This window comes from Asparagus officinalis, chromosome 4, assembly GCF_001876935.1.
Source record: "Asparagus officinalis chromosome 4, Aspof.V1, whole genome shotgun sequence".
In the NCBI taxonomy this organism is placed as follows: Eukaryota; Viridiplantae; Streptophyta; class Magnoliopsida; order Asparagales; family Asparagaceae; genus Asparagus; species Asparagus officinalis.
The window spans coordinates 138,640,815-138,657,559 of record NC_033797.1 but is presented as its reverse complement, the minus strand read 5'-3'; the positions used below and the strand labels follow the sequence as shown (position 1 = coordinate 138,657,559).

The window sequence follows — 16,745 nt, the reverse complement described above, 5'->3', positions numbered from 1 at the left end:
AGTGGTTTCAAATGAAGAGCATAGTTACTATTGTTATAACATACCTTGGTGTCAAACTAAGACAAGAACTATTCTATGTGCGAAAGAAGAAATTGATCTGCATAAAAAAGTAGATATGGAAAAAAAAGGCTTAAATGCTCCTTTGTATATAAAAAACTGTCATGTGTTCCTCTCTAATTTGAATTTTTAAATTCAAAATAAGAATTATGCAGATACTTATTAAGTGATGTATTATTTTCATTTTTTTATTTTGAAATATTAAAAAAAAAGAGATGTTATAATGGATGAGTGGTGGTTAAGCCATCTATTTTAAATTTTAAATTTTAATATAAAATTTATCCACATTTTCATTTTGTATTTCTTTAAGGGGCTGTTTGGTTCGTTTCCTTGATATAGAGAAATGCAATTCCATGTAAAGAAACACAAGTTTTGAGTTTTCCAAACTTTTCCAAGAAATAGATTGTTTTGCTTTGGTTCGCACATAAAAAATAGTGGGAAACCAATGTATTTATTTTTCTTGTGTTTGGTTCGCATAGAAAAAAAAGGAAAGCTTTTGTAAACAAAGCAGAGAAGGAAAAAAATCTGACGTGCCAGAGTTTTCATTAATTTCACTTGGTTGGGGAAGGAAATCGGAGAGGGAAAAAAATCTTAGTTGGCGGCGATTTCAGCAGAGTTTTTCCTCTTCCATTCGAGCGAACCAAAGCGGCACAAAGAAATAGACGGAAACAAAAAAGCTGACGTGGAGGGCTAAAAATCTGACGTGGAGGGGTTTTCTGAGTTTTCCACCCCTTATAATAGCGAACCAAACAGCCCCTAATAAGAAAAAAAAACTCCGGCTGAAGTCATTTACTTTTGAAGGAGTAGCAGTCCAAAGAAAAAAACCCTTAGTGTATATAATTAAAATTTTAAAAGCAAGATCATAATGAAAGAAGAAAATCATAGAGAGAAAAAAACCCAATATACAAACAAAGAAACAAAATAATTCGTACGAGCTCAGGCATAAAGCTTGCGTATTGTGTTATAGAAAGAAGAAATAAACTTATACGGCTATGTGGCTGTAAACAAAAATAGTATTTTTGTTTCTTTTGGTAATAAGATATATTTGTAGCCCTTTTGCTATGCATTTCAAGAAAAAATTGAGCAAGGGATATCGTCATTTCGATAAGGTTAAAGTTGACATTTTTAAAAACTTGGAGAGTTAACTTTCTTAAGCCCTTCTTAACCCTTCGTTATTGACCAAACGCAAAAAAACTTACATTTCATCATAACCATCTAACCCAATCAGAATCGAAATAATTTTAAGCCCTCACGATAAGTTAACTAAGTTAATCTTTCTCTTTAGCCCTTCTCAGTTAACCCTTTATCAAACGGCACATATGGGTGTTTTTTATAGTCTGTTTAGACTGGGGGTATGGAGAGTTAAGATAATGTAGAGGACCCATTAACTTTGTTTGGGAATTCATTTTGAGGTAGATAATGAGAGGGAACTTAAGTAATGAAAGGGATTTTTTTTTTTTGACATTTTATTTCCCCTAATTTGGGGTGCAATTGAGGGAAATGTAGCTCTTGAAAAAAAGAGGATACTACACAAATACACCTTTACCAATTACCATTGCTCAAGATGAGATCAACTTTAAGCTGAACGGGGGTTAGATTTTTGAACGCTCAAGCTAACGAAGTGGCCGGTATCAACAAATTAAGGCAGTTTCGGGGACTAAAATAAAAAAAATGTAAAGATTTGGAGTACAGCGGAAAAACGAACCAAATATATCATTAAAATTCCCAAAATACCCCAAATACCCCACTTCTTCTTCTTCTTCTTCGTCTGGATCTTCATCGATCTCTCCTTCGAATGGACGATTTCTTCATTCCCATCTCTGCAACCCCCTTCGGCTCAGGCAACCACTCCACATTCGTCCTTTCCGGCGTGATGCGGCTCTGCCGCCCCTCCTTCCAACCCGACGACGCCGTCCTCCGCCTCGACGCCGCCGACTCTTGCCGGCGAGGACCTCATCGCCGCCCCCGGCCTCCTCTCCATCATCATATTTTCGTATCTGCAGTTCTCGCCAGAATCGGATATATTAGATATAGACCGCCGCTTCCTTGCTCTCCAATAACCCCACCGACGCCCTCCCGCTCTTCGGCCACCTCATCCTCCCCCAATCCTTCGGGTTTCGTTTCCTCTCTCTTCTCGGTTCTTCTGCTGTATTCGACATTTGATGGTGAAAGTTTGAATCTTGACTGCTTATCTGCGCTTGCGTTGTTGAATTTTTTTTAGAGCTATTTATTTGGGGGAGACTTTCTGCAGCTACATCAGTATTAACAATAGCTCCAGCTTCGAAGCTAGGGATGTCGTTATCAAGGTGATCTTTGTGGTTTTGCTTAGTTTGATTGCATATTTATGTTAGGACTGGGGATTTTATGGAGGAGGGTAGAATTTAGTATCTTTATTTTTATTTTTCCATTTCGCATTGATTGAAAGTAAAAGATCAAACTTCTCAATCTACTGCATACTTTTGCACAGGAGCATTCCTTGGTGATTCTCTAGTTAGGAAAAATGTAGCACCTTTGATTGCGACAACAACAAAAACTTAATAAAGTTTGAGGCTAAATTTTTGTCCGAGAAATAAATTGAAGTAAAGACTCAAACTTTGTGAGTCCCGCCGTTCCCTTCACGATGCTGGTCAATCTCAGCTTTCTGCAGAACGAAAACATGATATTTGCTTAACTTCTCTTAAAGATGTGAACTTTTGCCCTAAAAATCTGATATTTAGAGTCTGACCTGCGCCATGAGAGGATGGAGGCTGTGGGAGCCGGGGATTGGGAATAGCCTGAGATGGAAAGTTGTTCTTTTTGTTTGCTTATTATGGATGAATTTTAGAGCATAGATTTATATGGACGGTTGGAAGGACTGGAGAAGGAGAAGGTGTTCTGTAGAGTGTAGCAAAGTTTGTGGTTTAAAGAATTTCTGTGCTACCTATTATTGTGAGAAGAAATGGTTTAAATGCAGAGAATATAGCGTGAGAACATGATAAGAATGCCATTATAGTAAAAGAAACTTCGAGTTTATTGTGAACTTTTACAATAGTCCTGATAGGAGACATTGGCAATATGTACACCACCAACAACAAAGTCTTTATCCGAAATGTTTGGGGTGGGCTATACAAATGCTACTGTTTCATTCAATTTTGTTGAAGGCTATCTCCAACACTGAGTGAAGCATTATCATATCCTTCGTAATGGAGTTCTCTTGGGCCTACCTCTACGCCTTTCTCCATTCATTATAATATTATCACTCCTCCTAATTAGTGCATGTGATGGCCTTACACATGATCAAATCAGCTCAATCAATTCTCTCATTGTATCCTCTATAAGGGCAACCCCCAACTTATTACGAATGCATTCATATCTTATCATATCCTTTTATTGTATATTAATCCGCTTGTTCATCGTAACATTTGCATTTCTGCTACACATTTTTTGCATATTTTCTAATTGCCCAATATTCTGTAAAGCATTGTGGATCTTATAATTGTGCTATAGAACTTTCGCTTCAAATTTAGTTTTCGTGCTATTCTACGATCATATAAAACTCCCAAAGAACTTCTCCACTTTAAACATTATGAGTTAATTTGATGGACAATATCATCCTCAAACACACCATATTGACGAATAATTGATCATAAATAGCAAAAATAATTACTCATAGGTATTTCTTTACGTCAATAACTATACCCTCATTCTTTTTTTAGAGTTTACTCAAATTGAATTATGTATTTATTGTGCTAATTCTACTAATTGTGAAGTCGTTAGGTTCGAGTGCTTCTCTACGCCTTTCTATTTTAAAAGTAATTTATTTATGTTAGATAGTTAACTGTGGGGATAACTGGGTATTTGGAGGAGTTTAGGGTCTCTTGATCTTCTTTGATGGCTAATCAACAGAATGAAAGAAGATTCCTGCACAAATGACATCGTAAGAGGATCGATGTTGGGTTCTTCGATATACCCTTCAGCGCTTAAGTTAGTCAATGATTGACTAGATATGCAGAATCTAGTTTCAGGAGATTAAGTATCTTAAAGTTGTGTACCTTCGAATAGTGGAGATTGCCCACTATTTATAGAAGGTTGATAGGGGCATATTGGTAATTTGACTAGGTCGGTTCAGTCTGCTAATCAAACCGCACTTTACACGTGTCAGTAGCTGGTTGAATGAGTCACCTTCATGTTTAATGTGACAGTGATAGAGTGGCTGAAATACTGGCGTGGTCTGAGGAGTCATTATTTCGGCCTGAAGAGTTATGATGACTCTGACTCAACATTAAATGCGAGTGTGACTGAGCGGCGAAGTACGATTGTTAAAACTGGTAGATCATCTTGCTATTCAAGGCATTATCTAGCGAACTCGAGTAGAAGATGCCTTTCGCCTCGTACCCAGGTCGCAGAACTAGCCTGAAGACGTCTTTTTTCGGGAAGTGGGTCAAATATGAGATATGAGCGAGGTCTATATACGAATTGGGCTTTCAAATTTGTGGGACTTGGTCAGTTAATCATGACATGCATCCGACTTTTAGCTGTTTATTAGACTTGGTAATTTTTAGGATATAACATAATCCTTTCTTCAGCCTCATTACCCAATATTATATAATGAGCAAATAACATACGTCATAGGTCTTCATCTTGAATATGTCTTGTAAGTTCATTCATGGCTAATGCAAAAGATAAGAGCTTAGAGCCGATCATTGCTGTAAATTTTTTCTTCCGCAATTGTTCTCACCCTAGTTGTTGTTTAATCATATGTATTTTTAATCACATCAATATAATTATTGCATATTTCTTTCTTTTCTAAAATCCGGCACATTCTCTCTCTTGGCAATATATCTAGGCTTTGTCTAGACAATAAAAACTACATGTAGATTCTCTCACTTCTTTCTATATCTCTCCCCTCAATCGTTGTAATATATAAATAGGTTCCATTGTTGACCTAATTTTTTCTTCAAAAAGAAATTCAATTTGTCGTACTGGATGTAGGATTTTGAAGAGGGGGTGAGGTTTTAAGAAAAATGGTCATATCAAACAAGTAGAAAATCATAAACATGATGAATTTAAAAATGAAGATAGCCTCATTGTGGCTGTCAATAGCTAATTACACGTTTTACAGCCTTCTTATGGTCAACAACTTTGTGGAAGTTCATTGTATTTATATGTTGGTATTATCTTATAGACTTATACCCAATATTCATACTCGTCCGTGCAACATAGGTTATAGCTTTTAGAAATTACACATAATAATTCTTTTCTCTATGATAAATAATTCAAGGTGTGTAATGGAAGAAGTGTGGAAGTAAATAATGCAAGCTAGATTGCCTAACGTTTTTTACAATTCCAATTGAAGATTTATATTTCTGGGTTAGTTGGATGTTCATATTTGACTTGCTTTTTTATATAGTGGTCATAGGACATTATCAAGATATTGCAGTCAATCATTGTTCATACTTATAAAAGTTTGTGGCTAATGCAGGCTGAAATTCAGACGGAAAAGCAGCGGATACTATTGTTGGATACATCAAAAGCTCCTGTTGAATCAATACGGTCAGGGGGGCGATATGATTTCATTGTTGAACATGATGTCAAGGAACTTGGACCTCACACGTAGGGTGCCTTTGTACATGCATATGCCTTAAATTGTTTCTTGGATTTTTCTAGTGATAACTTTGTTGTCACTGAGATGCATTGCCATCTTATGTCTAGGCTTGTCTGCACTGCTTTATACAATGATGGTGACAGTGAGCGGAAATATCTTCCACAATTTTTCAAATTTAATGTTGCAAATCCACTTTCAGTGAGAACAAAGGTATATCTCTTTGCTAATTGTTCATGAGATAGCAAACATGTCTATTCTGACCGAACTTTCAGCATACAATAATTCTGTAGTTACTAACAATTAAACTATATGTTTTCATCCAGTCAAGGTCTTAGCCTTTATCTGCAAGCAACCGGAATTTTATTATTCATGATATTAAATCATTCTGTCTGACAACACTGCTTCTTTCTTTGTACAGGTTCGCGCTGTGAAGGTAGGTCTTGTTTTGAGATTTGACGAACATGTTGATTGTAAGTTACGCATCAACTTATGTTGAATTTGAACAATCAAATACATTTATAATTACATGTTTGTCAGTATGTTATGCTATCAACAGGTTACAGGATTTGTATGATGGAATCATATGCCTTATCTTTGATTCTTCAGGCCTTTGGGTGTCAACCTTCTTTCAGTTAATGTGTTTGTATTCACTAGAACATTATTCAACCTTCTTTCATTTAATGTGTTTGTATTCGCTAGAACATTATTCTAAGTGATATTACTGTAAATCTAAAGACATCTAAGGTGTTTAACTGTCTATAGATAATAACATCAGACTTAAAAGGTTGTCTGACATAGACATTCTTTTATGTGAGGCAACATATACCAGTATGATAGGCTACTTCTGTACACAATTGAATTTAAAAAGTTGATAAACATAAAGCATCAAAAAGTACATTTTATGAATTTTTCATATTCGCCTTTGATGTTGCAATAACAGGCTCATGTTTGTTTGGTTCAAAGACTTAGTCTTGGCTCCTGTAGATTGACGAGTGGTTGGAAAGTCCAGGGGTGGATTTGTGTGAAGTGGGAATATGCGGAGGACAATATTAACCAGTTCCCTGCGAGTCAAATACTTGACATGATGCAGGATGGTAAGAGAGGAACAGTTATATGGTTACTGGTGAGTGATGACCATTATAGGAGTACAGACCATGGATGATGTGGTAAGAAAAGGAACAGGATAAGCAGAGGAGCTGCAATAAACCTAATTGAAACTGTTGCTTGGATCTGGAGGTAACACTTTCCCATGATTGACATTCGATGAAACCCCATACCATCTAATATTCTTTTTTTTTTTTTTTTTTTTTTTGGGGGAGACCTGTGAACTTAAGCTTTCCTGTGTAAAAGGCGAAGAACAAGCCATGAGCTTTGTATTGTATGGAGGGATGTTTAAATGGTAATTCTTTACCAAACAGAACATGCAACAAATTACTAAGGTCTTTTTCAAATGGGTTGGGGGTTTCATCTGTAAAAATTTTAAAAGATTGGCTTCTAATGATGGACAAGATATCTGCTTTCTGAAAGGTCGCCTAAGACTGATGAATAACAGGCATCTTCTCTAACATTGTCAAGTGATCCTTTAAAAGTGATAGCATGTAAAATAAGTAACAACAATAACACTGATTCTATTAAATGCTTATGACTGTGCAGGCCTGGAGTGAAAAACTGCCTGCTATTGTATCATGTCAAAATTCAAATAATGGTAGACTGAGGAAATGTGATTCATAGAATTAAAGGGGGATGATTAAAGTGAAGAAGTGGTCCTAGAGTCTTTATAATCGTAGAATATCCATGAAATTGATGAGAAGTTCCGCAGGTAGACTACAAAATCAACAACTTAATGTGTGAGAATGCTGGCAGTTAAGAAATAACATTTCCCAGAAATTGTGTAGCATATATAGGAATTATTAATGGATGCTTAGCAAACTTTTAAGTGATAGGATACAAATGAGTGCATGAGCATCCATGTCAAGTTAGAGCTTGCTCCTGCTAGGATGAGGGGGGATCTATTAAGGTCAATTGGATATGTAAAAAAAAAGCCTAATGAAGCACTAGTCAGAGGAAGCACTTCATTTTTGTTAGTAGGAGTACATGATCTAGAAGTAAGCTCAGACATAGATGAGTTGACTAAAAGGATATGATATTTGTGAATTTGAATCAGGAGATGACACTTAATATATAATGGAAAAGTATGCTGAGATTTCGAACACTGACAAAGGAATAATGTAAGATGCTGGTAAGACTAAGTTGCATTGGTTGTAGTTTGTATATTATAAGTCTACGGAGGGAATTGATTATATATAATTTGTGGACGGCCAATCTAATTGATGTGTTAGGCCCCGTTTGACAAAGGGTTAAGAAATAAGGATTAAAAAGAAGGATTAACATAGTTAGCCAATTCGATAAGCCAAAGGACTAAATTGTTAACTCATTAAATAATTTTTATTTTAGCCCTTATGATCAGTTTTAGTGTTTGGGAATAACGAGGATTTTGAGTATATTCTTTATAAATAGAGGGGTTAACTCTCAGTCCTTCTAAATAAGAGTATTAGTAAACCCCTCATTTTGAGGTGTTAACTCATTTTAATCCCTCTAGAGGGGTTAGTTTGACCCTTATGTATTATTTGCGTTTGGCAAATTATGAAGGGTTTAAGTCACTTTAACGCTTGTATAGATTTTTTCTGTTTGGCTGGTTAACAAGGGGTAGAGTTTCCTTAACCCCTCACTTAACCCGTTGTCAAACAACACCTTAGAGTGTCATAATATATGCTTGGTGAAATAAGGTTATAGGAATTAAATATGAAGTTTGCTCCAGAAGTTACTGGATGAGATGATTATTAGTTGTACAAGTTGGTGAAAGTTGTATAAATAGAAACTAATATGTAGTTATTCATCTCTGTAATTTTGATATTCATCAAGGTACTACAGAGTTCTCGAGGACACAGATTGATATAATGTGTAGAAATGGGAATAACCAATCTATGAATTATGAAATTATGTAAAAGTTATAAGATGAAGCGATTATTAAGTTACTAATTATTACAAAATTATAGGGAATCTATAGTTATCCTTTGAAGTAATTTGGATGTTAATCATTACAGACTTCTTCAGGCCGCATAGATTGATGAAATGTTGTAGAAACCGGAATAGACCAGCCATCTATGAATATGAAACTGGATCGAAGTTATAAGATGAAGTGAGTACTAGGTTACTAATCTGACTAGATCTGACTGGACCCGGGAACGCTTCAACAACCTGATTCATAAAAGAACCAACAAATGTCCAAAGGCATGCTTGAAACACCCTGTTCGACTTAGAACTGGTCGACTAACCAACCAATTTACAGACAACCCATCAAACCTCTGGTTCAGAGAGTAATTTTTGACATTTCTAATGTATTACAGGGAGTTAAAAGGTGAGATTTGGACTTGGTCCCTTCTTTTACTGATCATCAATGGCCTATTGTTCTAACCAATAGTTCACCTTCAGGACAGATACAACTGAACATGAATTTTATATGCAACTATGACTTTCCTCTTACCTATGTTCAATCTGCGAACGAGTAGTAGGACCATATGATGAGAGTAAAACCACCAATCTTCCTCGTCTGATTACTGGTTCAGTTCTCAGTAGATGGATGAGTCATTCAGAAAAGCTGTTGGTTCTGGTATATAAAATTTCAAAGAAAATTGGAGTAATGGGTAAATTTGTTTTGTATGTGAATAGGATAAGAAAGTTACCTTGTAAGTGTTGGTGTGCAGTGGACAAGATGTCTGGGGTTCAATCTTTTGCACACGTGCTAGAACTTATTCTTAGAGAAGACAAAAATAACTTCCTATTGTACTATATACTTCTAATTTCTACCAGGATACAAATACAGTCTATTTTAAGGAACGTGTGAGTATTTTTTTGGAATATTTTCCATCATATGCACTTCTATTTTTCTTCACACTTCATTAATCATAGCAGGAGATTACATATCTGGAGGCATGCATTGAGAACCACACAAAATCCAACCTTTTCATGGACCAAGTTGAGTTTGAACCTGCACAAAATTGGAGTGCGACAATATTGAAAGCTGATGAGCATGCTGCAGAAAAGACTACTAACACGAGGTGGTTGGACAGATCACTTGGACATTACCTACTTGTACTTCTCTGATACTGCAAAGTTTGCTCTAAGCATACTTCTTGTAGTAAATGACTGACTACATTCATCTTGTCTGATGCCTAAATGTACTTTTGGACAGAGAGATATTCAGGCCACCTATTCTGATAAGAGCTGGTGGAGGAATATTCAATTATCTGTATCAGCTTAGGAAATTATCACATGAATCTGGAGAAGTAAAGGTGGAGAGAAGCAATATTCTTGGGAAGCTGCAGATTACGTGGCGAACAAATTTGGGTGAACCTGGGCGCCTGCAGACACAGCACATTATTGGTACTGTAAGTACATAAAGCTAATGATGTGATCCGTTTCCCTTTGCAATTTTCAACTTCTATTATGGAAATTTACAATTTATAGTCATGTACCTGACCTGCAAATTGCAATTGCTTATTAGAAATAAATCTTAGCGAACCCAAGATGGACTTGCACTTCTTATAGATGCTATAGCAACTATTATCTCGGAGGTTATTTAGTATAGGCAATTCTTGGAGCATGTAGATTGTAATTTACTTTTTATTGCTATAGCTGTGGTGCCATAGGAGTATGCCAATATATTACTGAAGTAATGGATATAGATGACCAGTTTCAGTTCTTAGCACTTAGTTATCTCGAAGTCAATAAACTATTGTAGGGTTGCATGTACGTATCCGGTTCTTGTGTACAGATTACGCAACTAAGTAAACAATGCTCTCCATTTGTTGTACTTTGCTTTGGCGTTTCTTTTGCCAAATACTAAATGTAAAAGTAAACCTTTTATGAAAAGTAGTGATTTAGAAAGTCATATAAGTATGAGGTAAAACGTTATGTATCAGCCTCACATTGTCCATATTAGTTACAAAATGCAGTTAACAAGAAACCATTCATGTGTTTGCAAGCCCCTGTTTTGATGCCATGTTATAATTATAAAACATTTGCCAGTGGTTTCGATGAGCCAATTCCATGAACAAAACGAGTTGACACAAAAATGACCTATGTCATATGGTAAGTCCTTTGGATTCATGATATCGAGATTATATTGCACATGATGGTCCTACTTAACTTTCACATGTGCTCTTTGGAAGAATAAGAGAAAGAACACTAAAGTAGCTGTACACTGAGAGCATCAAATTTGCTTCTGTCAAGTCAAAAGTTGTGAGGACGTCGTACAAAATTTTGTTCTCCAGTCAAAAGTTTTAGAGCATTGTATAGGATTTATTGAACTATGGTTAGATAGGCAGATTCAGGAGGCCTTCCGAATATATTGAATGGTTAAAAGTATCTTTCTGATACGGTATATAATACACCCTCATATAAGGGATACATGACAACGCTCTAAAGTATTTGGTTTTAGCAGGACTATTGACTAATTAGTATTTTCAGGTATAAGCAGTATCTTCAGCTAGCATAGTGTAGTGCATTACCATTGATTATAACACTTTACCGTAGAGAATAGCAATAAACACCTTAGAAATACTTTAATTTCATATATTTACTTGATAATAATATGTATACTCACATCATACTGATGTAAAAACAACATTTTTTTTTTGGATTGGAATGTGGAAAGATCACAAAAGAAATTATGAAAAGAAAATGAGAAGAGAAGATGATCGAAACTTTTTTAAATATTAGACTTGACCTTTAGTAGAAATTTTATTATAGTCTTATCTATGAAATGCAGTTATTAATAAGGTTTTTAGTTGATTTAGAAATTTAGCTAATTTTGGAATCGTTTTATGACTTAACTATTAGAACAACCTTTTGTTTTAGCATGATTAGAGTCGATCCATATCAAGAACTAAATTTTTTGGTCATCAAATTTTGTACACTATAACAGTCAGGTTTTTCTTCATTTAAAAAGTGGATATATTTATGAAAATTTTGATTTCTCGAAAGATTGTAGTCTTCTTGTAGTTTTGAGTTATTTGATGCAATCGTGGATGCAATTGTTGTTTTAAAGATGTGTGAAACCTCATGAGATGTTGCTTTTCTTTATCCTATCTTTTTTTCTCTCTAATTTCTTGTTCCAAATCTCAAATTCTAAATAGCTTGAAACCATCTTCAAATTTTTCTTTGCCATTTGGTATCAGAGCTGAAGACATCCACCATTGCTGGAACAATATCATCAGTCAGTGGCGAAACCAGGATTTCTGAAAATTGGTGTCATTACATAATTAATAGTTAAATAAATTGCAATTGTCTCCAATAAGTTATGTTGAAAAAAGTACATAATCATATCATTTACAACACTATCAAATACATCCTTGATCTTTCTTAACATATGTTAATGATCATGGGTTCTCAGTTTCTAAACTTAACTTGCAGGGTGAGTTTAATTTCAGAAGAAACCTCTTAAATATAGGTTTTCCTCGAATAATCCCCTTCAACTTTCAAACTGTCACGAAACCCTCAAGTTTTGGGGTTCACAGAAAACCCTTTTCAACTTTTGACATCTTTACCTATCGGCATTAACCACATTTTTCACATGGCTGAGTAAAATTACGAAGGTAAATATTTTCGGAGGTGATAATTGTGTTTAACGCTTTTAGAGAGTTTTTTTTAAAGAAATGTAACAGGGGTTTTCTGAGAAACCTAAATCTTAAGGGGTTTCGTTACATTTTAAAAGTTAGGAGGAATTACTGATAAACACCGGGACTTTGGAGGCATTTTCTGAAATTTACCCTTTTTTAGTTGGATGGCATCGAGTGAGAATTTGGAGGAGTGGGGCCCTGTTGGTTTATACCTGGGGTCAATTTTTAGTGGGGTGAGTTTTCTGGGGTGTGGGTCTTAAGTTGGTTCCTGGTTGACCGAAGTGGTGTCACATCACCACTTCGGTCGAGGTGAATCCGCCCATGATCAGTCCCAAATTTCAGATATTCTTTAGATGTAGGACCATTTTCAAGGAAATCAAAGTTGTGGTCAGTTTCAAGTTCATTCTGGTCAGTTTCAAGTTCATTCTATTGATTCAAAGTTCTTCACTTCCAATTTCAAACGCTGATGTCAAGTTTTCTGCAATTAGGAAGGGTTTATTGTAGAGCAACTTGCATTTAGAAAATTACAAAAAGAATATGTGAGAAAAGGAGAAGGAACGATTGTACCCGCTTTTAGTATTAGAATTCTGACTCTAGTAGAAATTTTCTTGTAGGTTTATTTATAAAGAACATTATTAATGTTAGGATCATAGTTGATTTGGAAATGTTTTAAAGCCTTATTATCAGAAAGATATTCTATTTTAGTATAATTACAGTTGTTTCCTATTAAGGATTAGATTTTTTGGTGATCAAGTTTTGCAGGTATGCAAAAGATATTTTTCTTCAACAACAGGTGTGGAGTTATTTAGGGTGTGTTTGGATACCAAGGCGGGTTTTTTTGTAGTGTTTTTTAGAAAAACACTATGCCAAGGCGTTTTTTTTTTCAAAAGTGTTTTGAAAACACCATTGTTAGTTACTATTATATAGCGGCGGTGGCGGGCGGGTGGTCGGCGGCCGGCCGACGGGCGGCGGTGGACGGGCCGAGGGCGGCGGCCGGCTGGGCCGCGGTCGCGAGGCGGCCGGTGGCCGACGCCAACGCGGCGACGATGGCGGCCGCTAACGGGCGACCGACGGCGGCCGGTAGGCGTCCACCGGGGGCGCTGGCTGACGCCGCGCCGGATGGGCGGACTCACGGCGGCTGGCCCCGGGCAGCGGGGCAGGCGCCGGCGGGTCCGAACCGAGTGGCGGCGATGGCCGGCGCTGGAGGAGCTGCCGTCGGCCGGGACGCCGGCGGCAGAGCGAGCGCGGCCGGACGGCGGGTGGCAGCCACCCCGCCGGCGGCGACATGGGGCGGCCGTGGCAGCGCGGCCGGGGCGAGGCGGCCGGCGGCGGCGCAGGAGGCGGGCAGTGCGGCGGGAGCCGCCACCGCCGGCGCGGGCCGTGTGGCGGAGGGTGCACGCGGCGGCCGGTGGGCAGGCAAGCGAGCGGCGGCGGCTTAGATGAAAAAAACGGAATCTCAAAACACTTTTTTGGTGTTTTGAGAAAAATGCTTAATTTTTGGATTTTGTAAAGGGTCAAGTCAAAAAAACGCCCCGGTTGTCAAACGCGTTTCATTGTTTTTTTTTTAATGGAAACGGGAAAAACACCATGGTATCCAAACGCTCCCTTATAAAACAAGAAAAGCTGAAGTATAGGATAATATATTTATTTTTTAGCAGTCAATTAGAAGTAAAAGGTGATTGGTCATTGTTTTCCAAGGTTTGTAAGAACTTATGGAACCATGTTGAACTTTACTTTTTTACAATTTACGTAGTCTAGCAAAAGATGTATGTGATTGATACCGTCATGCAGATTTTCTTTTAATATAAGGTCTATTACGTCAGCTTGCTGGCGGAATATTTGAAGCATCATTTGGATGTTTCTTATTGAGTATTTCATCAAGGATGTTGATCTAAGTGCATAGCTCTTTCTTTCTTTCTTTCTTTCTTTTTCCCAATCAAGGATATTGATCTAAGTGCATAGCTCTTTTTTTGTTTTCTTTTGGCAGCATATCACTCACAAGGACATTGACTTGCAAGTTGTGGAGGTTCCATCTGCTATCATTTTGGAAAGGCCTTTTTTGGTAATCATCTATTTTGTTTGTGGACCTCTTGGATTCCCTTACTATTTGTCCTCTTTGATATATCCATAGCACCAGATATTTTGATATCCAAAGCTGTAATTATTCTATTCTTCCCTCAGGTAAAACTCAGTGTCACGAATCAGACAGACAGAACTGTTGGCCCTCTTGAGGTTTTCCTCTCTAATGTCAGTTCCGCTGAAGAAAAGGCAGTCATGGTTAATGGAATCCAAAAAATGGTAATGATCCTTTTGTTACAAGTCGTTATATTAATTTATTTTCATCAGGAAGATTTTGTATTATTACCTTAGAAATGTTACATCGTGGCTGGTGAACAACATTGACAAGTTGATCAGAAATGCTGGATCAAATAGGGTTTGATCAAATACTAACCCTACACTGAATATGAAAATAAACATGCCCTTTCTCTTACTAGTCTTGTACACTTCCGTATTCCTGATACATTATTGACTTTTTTTGTTGTATTTTTTCTGTTTACATTTTTTTTATAACATAAGTTGTTGTAAGTTCTGTTCTCAAAAAGAAGGATGTGACATCAAAGATTTCCATTGGAGTCTTTGAGACCATTTTCAACTTAGTTGGAGTCGTTTATTATAGTCTATGCAGATTTTGTTCACTGTATTCTCTATATTGGTTGAGCATGATATTTATAGGTCATGGTTATAGTGACAAAGCCAACATGCAAACGTGGATGTGTATGTGCAGACACCCACACATGATTCCTTAGAAGTGCATATTCATGTACCGGACAGAACGAGTTATAAGGACATGAACATAACTTCATTTGACTGATATTTCGATTGAATTGATGCCTCTTTGTGACGTCAATTATTTTCCTCGTGGTGTGCCAGGATAAAAAATATATCCTTACTTGGGTGCTATTAGTCTCTTTTGGTGTTAGAACTGTTGGATAGGATATAGAGGAAGAGGGCCATATGAAACTTTTGCCTTTTGTCTAAACACTTTCAGAACATGTGGATCACAATGAATGGAGTGGCTAATCCAATTTCATTGCACAGCTTGTATTTCAGTGAGTGGTCATAACTAAGTTACTTCTTGAAAGTAAAGAATCTGCCTCCCCTCCCTCTCTTTGTGACAAGCGTCCACCCAGATACGAAACCACCTTCAATATCTCTCTATATTTCTCCTTGTTGAATATGAATGTGCTGTCCAAGAGTGCATTCTGCAACACATTATGTGCTCAGTGGAAGTTTGCCTTGATTTATTTGTCACTGGTTATCTATATTTCCAAAGCAGACTATGGTTTTATCTTTCCTTGTTCATCTATATTGATGGTTTTCCTTTTTGACGTACTATACAGGTTCTATCACCAGTAGAAGCTTTCAGTTCTTCCGATTTCAGCATGGTAAGATGATGCAGAGTTATCATCACTATGAACATAAAAAATTACGCGGTTTTATTATTCATATTAGTGCAAAAAGAAGATTTGACAAGATATGCAATCTTGGGTGTTGGAGATTTCTCTGCACCAGTTGAAATACAAGATATCATGTCAGTGTTTACTGTGTCATTCGCATCACTATGAACATAAAAATTTAGGCGATTTTATTATTCATATTAGTGCAAAAAGAAGATTTGACGAGGTTGTCAGCCCCCTAATTTTGTGTTCAGTTCATCGCTAAGAATTTTTTTTGGGAACTAACAATTTCTCATAATAAGAGTTAAATGAAACATACTCCTAAGTTAATTATTGGGGTCTATACATCAAAATACTGAAAGTTATTTTTCAAACAAACAACTAACATAAGTACCCTTTGGTAAATTGATCGTGTCTCGTGGCTTGTACGTGGATGTATCAATGAAACTATGGATTTACTTCCATATATGGTGTGTTTATCCATGTAACTGGCAAGCCTTTGTTCAAGGCCCTATTATACTCGTGTAAACTATTTTGCACCATTCGCCTCTAGTAAAATATTTAATCATCTTCCTCTATTTTTTCCCCCCGCAATAGTCCCATGTGGGTGGTACTATAAAACTGAATGCATGATTGGTGCGTGTTTTCGCTTATTGGAATTACCATGATTTCAACAGCTGACCCCATTCCATGTTCTTAGGAACAGATAGTTGCATACATTCTGGTGACTGAATCTTTAGTTTATTAATTACTTTGATATATGCACCTGTAGAGTATGATCGCGACCAGACTGGGTGTCCAGAGAATCTCAGGGATTACCATATTCGACACTAGAGAGAAGAAACTATATGACCCGTTGCCTGATGTTGAGGTCAGTTTTTATCAGTGATATTAGAACCGGATAAATAAAGGGTAAATACCAGAAAACACCCCTTAACTTTGGACGATTATTGGAAAACCCCCTTA

The 16,745-nt window shown here is 36.8% G+C and overlaps 1 protein-coding gene across 1 annotated transcript in view; it reads left to right on the top strand.

Annotated features, from left to right (window-relative positions):
• Window positions 1,927-16,745, top strand: part of LOC109839527 (trafficking protein particle complex subunit 13) — a 15,413-nt gene continuing 594 nt past the window's right edge. The window contains 13 exon segments of the mRNA XM_020408004.1: window positions 1,927-1,992; window positions 1,994-2,101; window positions 2,103-2,171; window positions 2,279-2,363; window positions 5,519-5,649; window positions 5,749-5,851; window positions 6,060-6,074; window positions 9,614-9,759; window positions 9,894-10,089; window positions 14,309-14,383; window positions 14,503-14,619; window positions 15,723-15,767; window positions 16,552-16,650. Of these exon segments, the coding sequence (XP_020263593.1) occupies window positions 1,931-1,992; window positions 1,994-2,101; window positions 2,103-2,171; window positions 2,279-2,363; window positions 5,519-5,649; window positions 5,749-5,851; window positions 6,060-6,074; window positions 9,614-9,759; window positions 9,894-10,089; window positions 14,309-14,383; window positions 14,503-14,619; window positions 15,723-15,767; window positions 16,552-16,650 (1,251 nt within the window). The 5' untranslated portion in view covers window positions 1,927-1,930.